The sequence below is a fragment of the Pleuronectes platessa genome, chromosome 12, assembly GCF_947347685.1.
Source record: "Pleuronectes platessa chromosome 12, fPlePla1.1, whole genome shotgun sequence".
Taxonomy (NCBI): Eukaryota; Metazoa; Chordata; class Actinopteri; order Pleuronectiformes; family Pleuronectidae; genus Pleuronectes; species Pleuronectes platessa.
In genome coordinates this window covers 20,699,867-20,717,055 of record NC_070637.1, presented here as the reverse complement: position 1 = coordinate 20,717,055, position 17,189 = coordinate 20,699,867, and the positions used below count along the sequence as shown (strand labels likewise).

At 42.1% G+C, this 17,189-nt stretch overlaps 1 protein-coding gene across 3 annotated transcripts; it reads right to left on the bottom strand.

The window, feature by feature from the left end:
- Window positions 1–168: 168 nt before the first annotated feature.
- atl2 (atlastin GTPase 2) lies at window positions 169–15,144 on the bottom strand. Of its 3 annotated transcripts, XM_053435825.1 has the most exons (15): window positions 15,027–15,144; window positions 10,476–10,642; window positions 9,441–9,653; window positions 7,677–7,808; window positions 7,413–7,517; window positions 7,261–7,311; window positions 7,098–7,154; window positions 6,881–6,973; window positions 6,472–6,610; window positions 5,851–5,978; window positions 5,327–5,383; window positions 5,109–5,180; window positions 4,531–4,962; window positions 3,249–3,263; window positions 2,250–2,819 (listed from the first exon to the last, which is right to left on the bottom strand). In XM_053435825.1, exons 1-15 carry the CDS (start codon window positions 15,097–15,099, stop codon window positions 2,661–2,663), a joined length of 1,893 nt encoding a protein of 630 aa, XP_053291800.1. In that variant the 5' UTR covers window positions 15,100–15,144; the 3' UTR covers window positions 2,250–2,660. The 3 variants fall into 3 exon arrangements, with proteins under 3 accessions (XP_053291798.1, XP_053291799.1, XP_053291800.1); XM_053435823.1 differs by lacking the exons at window positions 2,250–2,819; window positions 3,249–3,263 and adding an exon at window positions 169–2,220; XM_053435824.1 differs by lacking the exons at window positions 2,250–2,819; window positions 3,249–3,263; window positions 15,027–15,144 and adding exons at window positions 169–2,220; window positions 14,209–14,698.
- Between the last annotated feature and the right edge of the window lie 2,045 nt (window positions 15,145–17,189).

Here is a 17,189-nt window from a genome sequence, read left to right as displayed (position 1 = left end):
ACTGCAGAGTTTGATTCCTGCAGTGAACGTATGAAATGTGCAAATCTAGTTTGGAGAAACTCTGATTTTGGAGTTGAGCTCATGATGAAGCTGAAATGTGATAAACTGCCTCGTTTGACCCTTTGAATAAATGTTTGCCTAAAAGAAACAAAAAAGGAGCCAGAAGAGTTGTGTTGATGTTTTATTCTTAAGGTAAAACATTTCATTCAAAAATAAATTACCAGAGATCTTAAAAAGTCGGACAGTCGTCGTCTCCGACCCACTCGTCACGATCTAAACGGTTTCCTGTCAGAATCCAAATATTCACACGATGGACGTTCGTCCTCTGAAAAACTAACGAGAACCTAAAGCAGCAACTTGTCTAACGAAGCACAAACTGTTAAATCAAGAAAAAAGAAAAAAAACACAGCCACTGTCGAGTGATTCACTATAAAACGTATCCAAAGTTTATTTAAATATTGAATCCAACATACACGCCCGCTCTGTGATATGTCAACACAGACAGAGACCGAACAGGACTGAAACACTGTGGATGGAATCAATGAGCTCAAACAGATGTGATGCAGCTGTTTGTGTGTTAACTTCAAGAGACAGAAGGGAGCAGCACATTTCTACACCTCATTAAATCACATCAAGTGTGGACACCGATGGAAAAGTATTAAAGATTTAGATTTGAGAGAAAGAAAAAAACATTTGGATTCAGATTTTTAGAGAAAAGAAAAATAAGAAGAAATAAGGAGACAATCTGTTGACAGCTAGAAGGAAAAGTTTTAGAAAACGAGTTCAGCAGTTAAATACAAAGCTATAGCCAGCAGCCAATTAGCCTAGCTTAGCATAAAGACAGGGGGTCAAAGCTAAGCAGCTTCAGGCAGAAGCTTCATATTTATCCAGCAGATTTCACTGGGTATCGTCTTATTAAACAATTCCCCAAGAAAGCAAATAAATGGATTTTTTCGCAATGCCCGAATTTCCCTGTAACAGTGATTTAGCTAAAAACTCCCTAAAGGCAAAAATCCAACTTGCAGCCGTCATGTGGTCGGACGAGAGGAAGCAGTCGGAGCTGAGGTGGATATGATGAAAGGCAGTGGAGGACACCTGACCAATCGCTGGGCTCTAAAAAGCTCTGAGCTTTAATGCTACAACACAGCACCATGCAGAGGATCTGCTACAAGACACTAGAGGCCAAATAAAACACGTCAGTTCTAAAACAAAGAGCCAAAAAAAGTCTGCTACAGTCGTCTTCAGTGACACAGTCAGTATCCAAGAGTGAGACAGATGTGAACAGAGGTTTGATTCTACCTGGTGAACACAGCTTCCAGATTTTAGAGTTAAAAACTGAATGAACGGAGGCAAGCAGGTGAGTTATTAATCCGTCAGAGGAGAAATAAAATACTTCACTTCCTGTTTATATCAAATATGTCGGGAGAAACTGAATCGATTACCAGAACAGGCAGGAAATTTAACTGTTAAGACTTAACTCGTTCACAACGAGAACATGTGATCCGCATTGACTCGCAATCTTAAAATCTGTTTTCTGGATTTACTGAGGTAACAGAAAAACAATCATCTCCCTGTTACTGTCCTCAGCTGATTGGTCACTGGTGCTTGTAGGAAACGTTCCTGCACCGTGAGCTCTGAACGGTTTGTCCTGCGTCACTGAGCCGTTAAACGCACAGAGAAGTGTTGGCGTCTATTGTTGATACAGCTGCACAGACGTGACAGACTTCCCTGAATTACAGCTCCATCGCAAAGCCAGCAAAATAGTGTGTGTGTGTGTGTGTGTGTGTGTGTACAGTGTGCATTACAGCAACTATCCCAGCGTGGCACACAGGAGGAGATGATCTTCCTTCAGGTTTTGGCAAGAGGCCGAAGTTGCCGGCTCCTCTCCTCGCTCCTTCAATGAACGTGCAGTTTCTGCTCTGAGGCACAGGGGGGCGATGAAGAGCAGCACAGCCGGCAAACAGGTCAACGATGTCATGGTGAGTTTTTGTGGGGGGGGGAAGAAGCTTTGGTGTTGAACTAGTTCCACAGTTCTAGGATGTTGAGCGAGGAGGGCAGGGAGGATAAATGTGTTGAGGAAGAGGAGGAGGAGGAAGAGTGTCAGTGAGTCTTTAACTTGGTGTGCTGCGAGCCTTGTTCTGTCAAGCTGGCTTTGAGAGAGTTAACCACCGTCTGTCTGACGTTGTCTTCCATATAATGTTCACTTAGCGGCTTCAAAACCTGCAGCAGAGGAAAGAGGAGAGAGATTTTATTTATAGGACAAATAATTTAAATTGTCTAAAAACGGATAATGAAAGGGGACAAGGAAACTGAAAGAAATTAAGTTAGGGAAGAAAAACCTTAAAAAAGTCAAAATCAATGGAACCAACATGCTGAGCACAGACGAGCCACAACTGAACAAAACCTCTTCAACTGAAAAGAACTTAAAATCAGAACCATCCTTTCCACATTCATCAGAATAAGATGAATAAAAACCGTTGGGGCGAGTTCCACGTCCTCGAGATCCTGAGGAGATTCGCTCCTGTCAGTTTTCAGAGCCAGAGGACAAAGTGTCAGAGTCCAGCACCATTCAAGTGAGAGTTAACCAAAGAAAGCAACAGACGGCAGCAGCTTCAATGTGAGAGGAGCGTTTGACACTGAATCCACTGGTCACTGAACGGCTAGTAAATCTTCTTGTAATTGTTGTTGTTGTTGTTGTTTAGAGGAGTCAGAACGCCGAGTCCCAGCGTCGCTGCTGATGGGAGTGATGGTAGTGATGGGAGGAGAGAGGCGGGCCACGCCAGGCGGCTCCTGACGGGCTCCGAAAGTTTGGAAAACACCTGAGAGGGAACGGGAGAGTAAAACGAGGGAACAGACGAGAAGAGAGATGAGACGGATCCAGACGTTCAGAAAGAGGAAGTAAAGAGTTGGAATCAGGAGGAGACAGAGCATGTCCACTGATACGATTCAATTTGTATTAAAATATTATTAAGGAGTTTTTTTCTGTGGGCAAAGGTCTTTATAAAAATCATCTGATAAAGATTGTAAATATTTTGTCCAACAACTGTGCATTTTAAAAGCTAAACAGCTTAATGTTGACAGAGTGAAAATAATTTGTCTTGACCTCAAACCACACAAACAAAAAGAAAACAAGGAGGGCGGCAGCAGGAGGTGGAGGAGAAAGTAAAGAGAAAGGAAACAGGAAATCAGGACAGGATGTCGAGGACAGCAGGCAGAAGTTCAGAGAAACATGAAGCGACACGTCTCACCTTTCTGACCGTCGGCTGAAAGCATGTGAGGGGGGGAGAGAGGGGGAGGGGGGGGAAGGAGGGAGGAGGGTCAGACCAAGACGTCAGAGGAGAAACGAGTTTGTTGTGGATCACAAACGCTGAGGAAACACTTGCCAACAGGGAATGAAGAGAGAGTGAGGAAAATATAAAGAAGGTGCTGACAGAGTTTCAGTTTGGAGCTGGGAGGTGAGTCAGAGGTAATGAAGTGAAGTGGATGATTCAGCAGAGAGAAGGAAAACTGGTGGCCTTTAAAAACACCTCATTGTTCCATCGTAGAGAAAGAAGATGACAGGAAACATGATGCGACTCTTATTTCAAAGCTTTGACTTCAACATTCAACGTTTTTCTTTTTAAACACCTCTTCAGGTCAGATTATGTTTTAGTGAGAAGTGAATGCTTTAACACTTTTCAGAAATGACCCCAAGAAAAGAACTGAAGAAAAAAAATAAAGCTGAATTTCACATGAAGCCGCTCAAGCAGCAAATGTCAACACACAAATTTTATCCTGGTATTAACATTAAGAAAAATCCGTACATCTCATTACAAAAAGGGTCAATTTAAATGAAAAATCAAATCTAAATCCAATATTAAAGGCAGATTAATACTGGACTTTTACAGCAGATGCAGATAAACTGATATTCAAGTTAAAAACCATGAAAAATATATGAGCTTGTGTTCATTTTTAAACATAAAACCAGAAAGTTCTTGTTATAATGTGACACAGGCAGTTGAATAAAAACAAGTCTGTCCTGTGACACCAACTATTTTCATAACTGATCGTTTTGATGGATTTTAGCTGACAAAGCTCTGAAATAAAGTTAAAATTTAACCTTTAGGTTTTGGAGAACTATGATATAAAAAAACAACCTGAAGATATCATATTAGACTCTAAACAATCCTCACATTTCATAGTCAAAACATCAACTTCCTGCAAAATCATCACATTCATTTGCACTGTAGTTTTTCACGCAACATTTCTTACTTACGCTCTGACACCAAACTACTTATGATGACCTTAAATCTGCTGAAACATATAATGCGGTTCTCTTTTCCAGATCTGCCTTTTCAGAACTTTTCAGTTGAAAAACATTTGACCTCAAATCTATCCGCTTCAGACCAAAGTACCAAATAAAACTACTATGATCTTAATACCTAAAGACCACAAGAAGAACCATCAGAAGACATTTGAAAAGTTACATTCAAACAAATCAAAAGTGATTGAACCAGGACCAACACACACAGACAGACATCGTGGACCCACCTGTTCCCAGAGCGTATCGGCCACCAGGTCTATCATCGCTCCCAGCTCCCGAAACTCTCCAGAGTACTTCACGTAGGCCCAGGCGCAGAGTGACAGCAGCGCTATGCCCATGACAAAGTTAGACAGCGCGGCTAAGGTGCTCAGGCCGATGAAGCCCGTCACCCCCGACACCACGTAGGTGACGAACATGACTGCAAACAGCGTGGCGGGGGTGCGCGCTGCGTAGAAGATGTTCTTGCCGTCGTTGTGTTTGGAGAAGTTGGCGTAGGCCTCGTTCAGCTCGGACTCCAGCTGGTTCTGGTAGCGCTGGCAGAACTCGTCGCCGCCCATTTTCTTCACGGAGCGGAAGTGGGCCACAGAGTGATCGCGAAACTCCTCGTGGCTGCGCTCCAGGTCGGCTGGGGCGATGTACGGCTTGTCCCCACCGCAGACCTGAGGGGGGGGAGACATGAAAGACAAAGGTTTTATCAAATATAACAGGAGCACGGAACGAGGTTGTTTACTAGTTCACAGGATTTCTATTTGACATTAAATGATTTGAACGGTTGTGGAATCCTTCGAAAGAAACACGTCCTTACCAGCTCCATGCTCTTGCCGTACATGTCTTTGGCTCCTGCCACAGCTGTCAGGTTATTGGCTTCTGCCGTCGCCTGAGAATTGGGACACAACAAAAAACAATGGAATTCAAACAGCAGAGGCAATGGCTATTCAGTTGGTTGCAATATTCAACTTGGCCACAGGATGTCACTAAACACACTGATTTCTGAATAAGCTCTTTCAGGTTTGAGACACTCACCTGCAGCATGGACTTTGGGTGAGGCAGCTCCTCCCCTTGGTAGATCTTTATGTAAGCCTGCAGTAAAATGAAATAAGGATAATGTAAATATTTTGGAAGCAAACACGTGAACCAGCTGGTAAGTATGAGGTTAGAGCACGTTCTATGGGTTACAGTGTCCCGACAACGTTTAAATAAAATACAAACACAGGATTTAAGACCAGCAGTGAAATAAAATTCACTGCATCTGTAATGTAGCAGACGTGTTCCTTCCACGTGTGTGTCTTTGTCAAACCGGAAAGTTTAAACAAAAAATGTGTAAACCACAATTTGAACACGTCTTCATTAATGCGGTTTTCAAATTTTCTCTGTTTATTCTACAAGGATGCCACTGTTCCCAGTCGACTGTGGCTAATTATCTAAACAAATGTTGTGCCGTTTATTTGGACAAGCCAGCCGAGTGTGTTCTTTGAGGCTTGGTATATTATCTTATTGTGACATACAAACTGTGGAAATCAATGGACTTATGTGAAATCCTGCAGGACCTTGAAGTACTCCAGGAGATCTCTGCAGGTGACTTTGTTTCCTCCGATCTCCTTCACTACCAGTCGCTCTGGGGCCAGGAGGAGAGGAACCAGCTTGGTGAGCTCCCTCTTGAAATCACCATCGATGTCTGAAACACAAAAACATATATCCTCATTGTCGATCGGAGCATGACACTTTGGTCAAGCAGACTTTAGCTTTCACTCTTCATTAGCTCAGGAAAGGAGGCTGCTTCCGTCTGATTTTAGTAGTTTTAGTGTTATCTTGCTAACTGACACAACTTGATGGAAGGATGTGATATGGGTCAGGAAAGAACCCATTACATTTTGGTGTGGCTCCACGAAAAGGGAAGATACAGGTGTTTTTTTAGAAACTTTCTTTAACGCTGTGATGTAGAATGTTATTCATAATTTTCATTGATTTGTTAGCCAATAATTCAAGGATCTTCATGAAAAAAATCTGCCATGTTTAGGCGACTGATATTTATGATTCAAATAAAAATCTGGATCTAGTGGGTTTAAATGTGATTTCATAAGACGACTGTTTAGCCTTGGTGACGGTATGTGTTCTCTGAGTTCTACTTATTTATCCTTTAGTAGGTATGTAGGTTCCTGTTATCACACCTCTCAGCCTGCCGTCAAAGTAGGGGTTGGTGGCCACCTTGAGGCCAGGATGTGGCAGCAGGAAGCAGTCGATGTTCGAGAAGCAGGAGTGGATGTGCTTCCTCACGTTCTGCAGCTCTTCATGTTGGTTGCATTTAACCTGTGTCAGCAGACAACAATGTGCTCTCTCAGTCAAAGTGTTATCTTTGTGTGAATTTGTGCAAACACGCTTGACTAAGCAAACATCTGAACAGGCAATGACATTAAGTATGTTTGCGCTTTTCAAAGGAGGCGTGGTTCTCCGACAGCAAAGGAGAGTTTGAGCTGCTGCATTAACATCAAGGTGAACAAATATCAGGACAGAAGAATATTTCCTCTGCCCAAACAAGAATCCCTCAAACACGCGTTTTTCAAAAGAAAACGTTCTCACCTGTAGTCTTTTGTCCAAGAAGGCGTTGCCTCCTTCCAGACCGTAGTGGTGTTCATAAGGATAACTCCAGTCACGAATCAGGAACATCAGGGACTAAAAAAATAACCAACAACGAGAGACACATGATATATAATCTACAGTTTAGGAAACAAAATAATCTTTTAACTTTCTCATTGTTGTACAGCTACATGCATGTACACACAAAAGCAGTCAGTACCTGGAAAGGTTTCAGGTAGATCTCTTCCATTGCCAGTCGACCATATTCCGTGAAAAGCTACGTGTGAGAGAAAAACGAATTACCATCAGAAAACAGGAGAGGATGATGTAACAGATGTTATGATGTTCTGCTCTTTGCTGACAGTAGGTGAAATGCCACAAACCTGCAGATGCTGCAAATCATCCTCCTGGATGTTCTGGGTGAGATTATACACCTGAAAATACAAAGTAATAAACACAACGTAAAACAAATGTAATTTTTTAAGAGTGAACAGGAATAACAAATATTCCAAAGTAAATATGCTTTAAGTTTCACCTGCATGGAGCTGGTCATTGTGCTGAGGGCGAACACAGTGGCACAGTCCTTTATGGTGGACTGGCTGTCGAACGCTCCCTGAGTGTCAACGAGGAGGACGGCTACCTGTTGGGTAAAGATACAACTAAATGTAATATTCTGCCAGCTTCGCATTGGTTTTTGTGCATTTGTGTCAATTGGAACACAAATCCGAGGGGTCTTTCATGTAAACATTTCTAATTTAGCTCTTTTAAGGACGATATTAACTGTGTGAAAACTCTCTACCTTGCTGCCGTCTGGCTTGTCGATCACAAACACTTCGCTCCAGATCTGAATCCCTGTGGTCTCCCTCTCGCAGCCTCCTCTCCACGTGAAACCTGTCAGAGGCTCATCATCCCCTCCAATCCACGAATCACTCTGCAGCAAAGGGCAAAGAGGGAAGAGACACAGAAAGACTTTTCAATTTCTTGGAAGGAGACTAGCATCAGATCAGTAATCGGTACTGGTCTCTAAGCACATCTCCAAACCCTATGTGAAGTTTCCCCTGCATATTCATAAAGAAAATTATTTTGTTAACATGCAGTTTGATCCAACACCACCATCAGGTCACATTGTATCAAGCCTTACATAACCACCCTGTCATCTACAAGTGCAATGTTGCCCGGGCAGGTAGCTACTTAATAGGATGATATTAGGCCAAAGTAATGGTCTGTTAGTGTAATCTCTCATTTGCCAATTTGCTAATCTAACAGGGAACTATAGCATCAGACCCTAGACACAGTAACATGGGTCTTGAAGCTTGGTACAATGCTATTTAGTATAATGAGTATTTATAAAAGAACAAAGGTTTAAATATTATATTGGCACTTGTCACTCTTTCCAAAAACCAAACATAAAAAGCGTCAATAAAAAGCAACACACTGTGCCCTTGTCCCTATCTGCTGTTGACAAGTAAGGAGAGTTTCTGACCACAATCAGGAAATATAAATGCAAACTCTCATTTGGAAGTCAAAAAAACAGAACTGATTCCGAGTGACGCAAGTTAACATTAGAGTGGATCTCTCCTGCTCGACTGAAACACAATTTGATGACAGAACAAGGAGAGTTCGAGTAGCAGAATTTGATGTGTAACAACTGCTTGATAGAACTGAATATAGAGAACAACAGAATAAATAGCACCAGTGTTTGGGGAGAAATGTGAACATGTGCAGATCAGGTCAGACTTGCATATAATGCTCATATTCATTTTGCCCAACAGCTGTGAGAAAGGGTCTTAACATTCACTCCTAACATTTGCTTGTGTTTGTGTGCGTGTGTGTGCGCGTACGTGTGATGTAAGGTGATCCTGGCTTCATCAGTGTCAAGCTGCTGCTAGAAGGTCTGGCGAAATAGTTGCTGATACTTGAGTGGGACAAAGTTGTAAGATGTACTCCCAAGAGAGTGTGTGGGTGTGTGTGTTTCTATGAACTGTGTGGGTATGCAACGTACCACTTTGTGTCATACAAAAGTATTAAAGTTTGAGACCCAACAGAAAGAACTTGTCTTTGCTTGTCACAGTGTGGAGCGGATGCGAAAACTGGTTCCACATTTGTGTCTTCATCTGCCTCGTTTGTTCATCTAGCCTAAAGGTCTTGTACATTAACTTGGCACATATAAACCCTTCTATCATTGATATCATAGATAGTTGTGTTTTACACTGAAGTGCACTATATTGAGGTCCTGCTAATATTCTGCCAAACAGGTTTTTAAGGACATGTGTAACAAACGTAAGGAATGTTGAATAGAAATGAATGAAATTGTACCGTGAAAATTAAACAAGATCCAATAACAATGTCACCATATATTCAAATAAGAAACGGATCCCATATCATCTCTGTATCAATTAACTTGACAGCACTAAACTTTTCAATAGCCACAGTCTTAACTTTGTAGTGGATATTACTTTATTGTTTTCTATATAACGAGAATATGACAATGTGAATTTGTGTCCTTTTTGTTTATGTACCCTTGTATGTCCACAGGCAGTGTGAAACCCTCACACCATCTCACCTGACTGTGCATGTATCGCAGCATGAAGTCCAGCAGGAAGGACTTGCCCTTGCGGAAAGCCCCAGCCACAGACACCACCACCACGTTCAGGTCCTTCACGTGATCTTGCAGCAGGATTTTCTCCAGCGCTGCAGCGTCCAGCTCAAAGCTGTGCTCGTCCCCGTTGGCCAGGACAACCTGGATGGGCTTGGCCTTTGCTTCCTCTATCCAAACCTGAGGACATGAGGTTTCAATCAATCAGGGCTTTCAACGGCTTGAGAGAAGTTCAAGTGAATACACTGTGATGACAAGGCAGGTTACTTGGGGGAGACGGGGAACTGAAAATTACAAAGATGTCAGCATACCAAGCACCTTTAGGAGTATGACAAAGGAAGGACCAAGCTAGAATTGATCCATTATGATAAAATAAACATAAAGGCAGACTATTTTAAGTATTTTAAAACATTACATATTAATGCTTTATAGCGAGGTAAGGAACTCTCTTTTTTCAGCTGTGAGCACCTCTGCAGCTTTAAGTCTGTTATCACCAGATCACCACATTGTACATGTAATAGTTCCTGCTCTTGTTCATACAGAGTTCATCTATCTTCTCGTTTCTTTTTCCTCCAATCTTTCTTCAGGATTTATTTTCGAGCTGAATCCTAATGTTTCAAACTCAGATGCCAAATGTTGATTGTTTCAGCTCCTCCAATGTCTTATTACATTTGCCAAGGAAGTTATGTTTTTATTGCAAACTGTTTGTATATTTGTCTGTCAGCAGGATTAGCGGAGGGGTGTGGCATGACCCACAATTCGGAGCTGATCTAGATAAACAGAACCAGGAATTTATCTTTCAATTTCTCTGACATGGCATGTTAGGGCGTTAGCAATGGTAGCGGTATCTTTGAGTGCCATAATGTTATTATAAGACATTTGTTTTCTCTTGTGGACTCAGTCTCCAGGCTCTGGGAAAATATTATGCTCAGTTCTGGTTCGATATGGAAACCATGCTCGTTTATAAACAGGAATGTGTCAGCAAACACATTTACACGTTACCTCTTCTTCGTGAATCCCTTCATCAGGTGAGGGGGTGATGCTGGCATTTTTGCCAAAGTTCAGTGCCTTGGTCCTGGGAAGGATATCATCCTCCAGATCTTTGGCCATGGCTAAAGGAGGCCTCTTCTTATGCTGAAAAATGGGGACATCTTCCATGCCACTCAAGCCTTTGGATAAGACAACAAAGTAGAGAGAAAAAGATCGAATAACAATTGGTTAGATGGCTCAATGCTGCATGTCAGTGTGCAGACGATGGGCGGAAAGTGAGAAGAGGGAGAAGACTGTGGAGACAGGGTTAATCTGGCGAGTTTCATTGTAATAAGCCGTGAGAAACAAGCCACTGTTCTGAGATAAAGAAAAATGGAAATGTCCTATACGGGTCAAATTCCCAATTGTACCAGCCCTCTGCGCTGGGCTAAATACTGTTATCCACTCTAGTCTACACATCTAGGTCAAGCTTGAAAATAGCCTAGCACTGAAAATCACAAAGGACCAACAAGAAGGTCATAAGAGAAGGAGGTAACAAGGACGGCGCTTCCACACTTTTCTTCTGTTATTTTGCTGCTTCTGTGACACGTGTTTCCTCTAAAACCATCTGTCTTCCTCACTGTCACACTGCCACATCAGCAGTATCACAAATAAGCCTGTCTGCCATATGTTCACAAATGTTCGTTTTAACCCACCGTACCTGTCAAATAAAGCTATCAAATAAAATACAAATTATAATTATTTTCTTTATCAATGTGCAGAAATCTGTCATTGATTTACCAGTCTATAGAATGGTGAAACTGACCTAAAGCCCAAGGTGATGTCTTCAAAGATAATAAAGATATTTATTAAAGAGATTTATCTAGTGCTGCATATTCCAACTCATTTCATTATTGATTAGAGGCCGATAATGGTCTTGATTAATTTATTGTGTTTATAAAATGCCGGAAAAGAGTAAAAAAAGATATGATTCTAACAATTACATTTCATGAAGTATTCAGTTTAATACGACAGAAAAGCAGCTCACATTCGAGAACCTGAAACTAAAATTTTAAGTTTCGGTTTAAGATGACACTCCCTAACAGTACGCCCTGAAAGCGGCAGGTCAATTGGTCAATGAAACAGGTATGACAACAAGTATTGTGCATTGCTCATCCAAATGTTTAAGTGATTAGACACACAACTGCTCTAAAATGTGGGAACAAATAGTCTCATAACATTCATCACAGTCAACAGTGTAAATCCTGGGCAACACTGTGGTAAACACAAGGTTAGCCGAGTCTAACACAAGCAGGCTTCCATTCTGGCTGGTAAACGCCTGCGTCAACGCTGTATGTGTCAGATGATTATACGGCAGTTTATTCTGCCCCAGACTATCATAACCTTATTTGAATTTTCTATATAAACCAACTGCCAAACTGCACTGTCTTTATGAGACGGCAGCTGTCCCACCTTGAGTGATAACAGCATCCTGGCATTAGCACAGGGAGGGAAGGTCGTACATGAGACTGAAATGATTAGTTGACTCCTCAACTATTTTGATAATCAATTAATTAACACTTTTTTCAATAAGTTTTTTTAACATTCACCATTCCATGTGCTCCAACCTCTGCACCATTTGCTTTAGGCTGAAAAGGACCAATCAGCATCCTATGAGGGAAGAAGTACTGCTAGTCTTTGGCATGACAACAGCGAGGAGCAACTGTTTGTTATACAATGGCGGCTCATACACAGGTCAATGCTGCTGTAGCATCTGTTGGACAGTTAAACTAAAGCAGGACATCAACTTGTTCACCATTTACTAACTCAATGATTAATAGTAAAACATAATTGAAAACTAGAACAAGGACATTCAAGGATCAAGTCGGACGTGGTGCAAAATTCCCAAGGGCTGCAGCAGTGCTGTGCTCGAGTCTGAGATGCTGCTGTCAGCGCTGGGCTGTTACAGTAACCTGCTGCCCAGCAAACAAATTAGCCCTGCACATTTCCTCAATCTGTTGCAGTGCAGCTCCCCAGCAAACCCCGAGCAGCACTCAGCAGGATGAAGTGGCACAGACTGCAGCCACAGAGGAGACCCACACAAAGAAACTATTCTGCTGGGACTGAACTGTGTTGCGGAAGAATGTGGAAGGAAAAAAACACAAGCAGGCGAAGAAACATTAAAAAAGAAGCCAGTTAAAAGCCATAAGTTTGCTGATATGCACTCACACATCATGATAACGTGGCTCATGCACTGTCCCACTCCTCAGCTTGCAGAAAACGAGGGCAGAACTAAAATTAGCCACGTTACCTAGTAGACATTTACTGGCCTACATGTTTTCCTGCTCACGCACAAAGTTACCTAGGGATGTGTTTGTGCATCATGCAGGCAAAGTGTCAGTTGCTCCACTTCTGATGGGAGTCTATCTTTAACTATGCACAGTAAGAATAGTGTGCGTCTATCTCAGCACAGCGTCCCAAATCAGGTCTGCCTCCCCTGGACTCCAGCACCATATCTGAGGTAGACTCTGATAAGGCCACGTTTCACTCAACTCAAAGCAGCTGTCTAAATACTGGAGGTCTCTCACTTTAAAGAGGTGAAGAGGCTTTTTCAAACGATTGAGTGTAGGAATGACGAAATGAACAACCATTTGGTCGCAGAAAATACATTGCATTCAACTTGTATTGGCCGATGCCCGGTTGATTACGACATTTCACGCTATAATTTGGATTGTTAGACAACAATGTGAAAGAGAGTGAGGAATCCACTGAAACTTATTGAAATGCGGGTTCACTGACTTCTCTGCAAACCAGCACCAGTGGATAACCTGACTCTGCCTCTCTGGATTCGATTCAACGAGGTCAAATGCTCAATTGCAGCAGAGCAGAGCAGACCAATCGGGAGTCTGTGAGGACAAAGTGCAGATTAAGAGCAGCCTCAGTTAGTGAAAGCTGTTGCCACAGAGTTAGCTTGCCTGCGTGGAAGTAGACATAAGGGTTATCATGATAAAGGTACTCATTATATGAGTGATGAGCCTTGAAGACTGAATAGTTACTATTTGCTAACCAGTCAATGTTAAGAGAATGGTAGCAATAACAAACCTAAGCTCAAAATCCAATATAATGGCACCACTGTGATGAGAAGATGGAGCAAAACATGAGGTTCTCATTCAGAAACCACCAAGTAAACAATCTGACGTTAAAAACAATAACACCTTAAACCCAAGGCCTAAGAGCCATGTCAAAGAAACGGTTACTAGTTAGTCACAGCTAAGAAATCTATTAGATTAGTTTACTTGCATTTATGACAGATACTGGAGATATTCACATTAGAGATCAACACCGTGTTGACACTTAAACTGCATAGTACAAATACCTCACTACAAGAAAAGCTGGCATAAAGACTGATATTTCAGGTCTGTTTCGAATCAGAAGTCAGGCTCCCAATTCAACGCAAGTGCAGCAGTGTCCTTAATCTGACTTTAAGTTTATGTTGAACGTTATCTAAAGTTAATCAGGCTTCAGCAGTTTTTCTCACTGATATTTTCCACAGTTACAATCCACTAGTATATAAGTTTCAGAATCGCAATGTGTTTTAACAGAGACTGAGTTGACTTCTTCAGATGTCTTGTTTCGATTGACTGGCAGTGAACGATTTAACCACCATACATAGAATGAAAAAGAAAAACATATACGCCTCATATCTCAGGAGCTGGAAACAATAAACTTTTGATGACTTCAACAAATCCAATCAATATAACATTACCGTGATCTATACTGTCCAGTGTCAACACGATGAATGGTCAGAGCAAATAACAGGAGCCTGATGTTATCTGACTTCTGTTTATAGGACCAGTCCATTATCAATGATCCACTTTTAATGACCGTAAAGTCCGCACAGTGTAAACCTGTGTTCTATCCTGAGGGTCCGAGTGAGCCTGGATCAGTCCGCTGGCAAACGGAACACACTAATTATAGGTTCTTTAAAAATATCCCAGTCATTAGTGGGATGAGAAGATTAGCTTGTGTGTGTGTGGACTGAAAACCAGTGAACAACACACCAGGGCGGTTTAAGCTGATCCCGGCTGTAGAGGCTTGTTTTGGAGTAAAGACCCCCCCGGACTCCGGTGGTCCTCCACGGGGCCAGGTGAGGGAGACAACCCGGGACACATGAGCCGACAGGTGTCGCGCTTGAATCCTGTATCCGGGTCAAGAGACGGGTTTTTTGTCCCAGCTCGAGTTACGGAGGGAAAACACGTCTCCGCAAAAAACAGAAAGCGAACAATGAACCCAACGCGAGTCTTTCTGGGGTCAAGTCCCACAGTTTTCACCGGGTAGACTGTGTGAGTTTAGCGGAGAGGAGGCTTGTTCCGGCGGGGGGGTTGGAAGAGCCACTCACTCCCCCTGTCAGCACTAGAACACAACGGGTCCCCAACGGAAAACAAACCGCGGACTAACGGGGGGGGGGAAAGCGAGAGTTTTACGGGCGACTAACAAACAAAAACAAAAACAACTTCACAACTCAACTCCACAAACTTTAGCTTGTCCCTCGCGACACGGGTTCGAGCGGCGGCGGGCTTTTACCTTCGTCGGCGACGCGGCTCTTGTGTCCGGGCTTGAAGTGATTTCTGCCCCTCATCCCGCTCACCTCCGCCATCTTGGACGACTGGGTTTCTAACGTGTGTGTGACGTCACGGGAGCTCCTCTCTTGTCACGCTGTGCCCGGAGCTCGCGCAGCTGCCGCAAAGTATTACCTTAAAAAACTAAAAAAAACGCATCGCTGATTGTTGAATCAGGTTTTGTTTTTGTTTTTTGTTACTTACGCATTCTTTTCAGTGCATATTCAATTTAAAACCTTAAAAAAATAAATAATAAAAAATGCTTCCTGCAGCCTGAGGTCTGCAGAAAGGGATTTGGCTCCCCCTGCATCAATATCGGTTTGTGCAGGAAAGCAAGGTCATGTCCTCAGGAAAAATACTTAGCATTATTTCTCTAGAGATTATCTTACAGCCAGTTTACGTTTAATAACAATATATGGTCATCGTGATCTCGTTTAAACACTATGGTGTCACTAAAGGTTATTGTCCACAGTCATGCAGGATGGAGAGATGCCTGCAAAGATGCATCCTTGAGATATGCTTGATGAAGATAACTTTTCTTATCCTTATAACTGCATAGTATGTATATATATATATATATATGCGCAGGACGCCGGGGTCATGTCCTCAGTTGTGCATCTGGAAAAATCAGCAGTTTGGTGCAACAGAAGACGCTTTACAGAGATGAGAGATTTACTTACTGTCCCGGTCAGGAAATAGCGTGAAAGATAATGTTGACAAATCAAATATTGGAGCAATCTAAAGTTTTTTTTTAAAGGTTTATACATTGTAAAAGCAATCAGTGATGCTTATATGCACATTCCAGGTGCGTAGAAAACAAGTCATTCTGGAATACAACCTGGGGCCAAACACCCCTCGCAGAGATGGAGAGTGCCGCTGAGGTCATGCAAGGAAAGAAATCCTTAAGAAAAACTGGAAGGGATAGAAATATTGATAAGACAACCCTCAAAAGATTCATAAAAAGAAAGAGAAAGGGAAGGTAAAATCAGTAGCCTGGGGTGCAGTAGCTGAGGCAAAGAGAATATTCACAGATAAGATGGAGGAGGAGCTTACCAGACACTCGAAACAACTAGCTGACCAGTTCCATGGCCTTGCTCCAGTTAAGTGCCGTGAACTGGCCTTTGAATACGCAGAGAAAAACAATATCCCTGTTCCTGCCAATTGGACAGAGAAACAATGTGCAGGTAAGCTAGGGTGTGCAAGAGATCACATTAATCATAATAATTATAAATGTGCTTAATTGACCAATCCCCATGATTCTGTTATTAGTCCGATATTAGTTTTGGAATGTGTGGTTGTCAATCTAGCTGTCAGGATTTTAACTATTATAATGTGTGTTGTTATGATAGTTTTAAAGTGGAAAAAGTAAGTGGATCACTTTACCCCCTTGATTTCTCTGGTCTGTCTCACTTTACCCCTAAGCCGGGGTAAAGTGAGACATAAGACCACTTTTTTATATTTTCACTGCCCTTTGTGCTGAAGACATCCTGATCATTTCCATTGCTAGGACACATCCTGAATTAATGTGAAATGTGTTAATTTTACCGATATATTATTTTAGCTCGCCTAGAGGGGAGCAAATGTTTTAAAAAATGTCTTACATTACCCCGCACTCCCCTACCTGATAAAATCTCTATTGTGGGAAAAATTGAAAAAATATTGCTGAGCCAAGATCATTTCTAGGCTTTGTACCATTACAATCTGTTAATAAGACAAACGTACATAATAACATTATTTTAAATTTTATTATATATAACCTTTACAAAAATATAAATTGAAACAGTAATCTAAGAGAAACTGTGGCAATGGACGTTGGCTCCGGGGTCTCCCAACAACAGACAGAGATGAACATTCCCCGTTTCAGCACGTTAATTGAAAAACAGCAAATAATAACTCAATATTTGTGTTAATATTGTCTACTTGATCCGGGTGATAATAGACTGGTCCCGGGTTGTCGGCTTGATCCGGGTGATAATAGACTGGTCCCAAGTTGTCGGCTTGATCCTGGTGATAATAGACTGGTCCCGGGTTGGCGGCTTGATCCAGGTGAAAATAGACTGTTCCCGGGTTGGCGGCTTGATCCAGGTGATAACAGACTGGTCCCTGGTTGTCTGCTTGATCCGGGTGA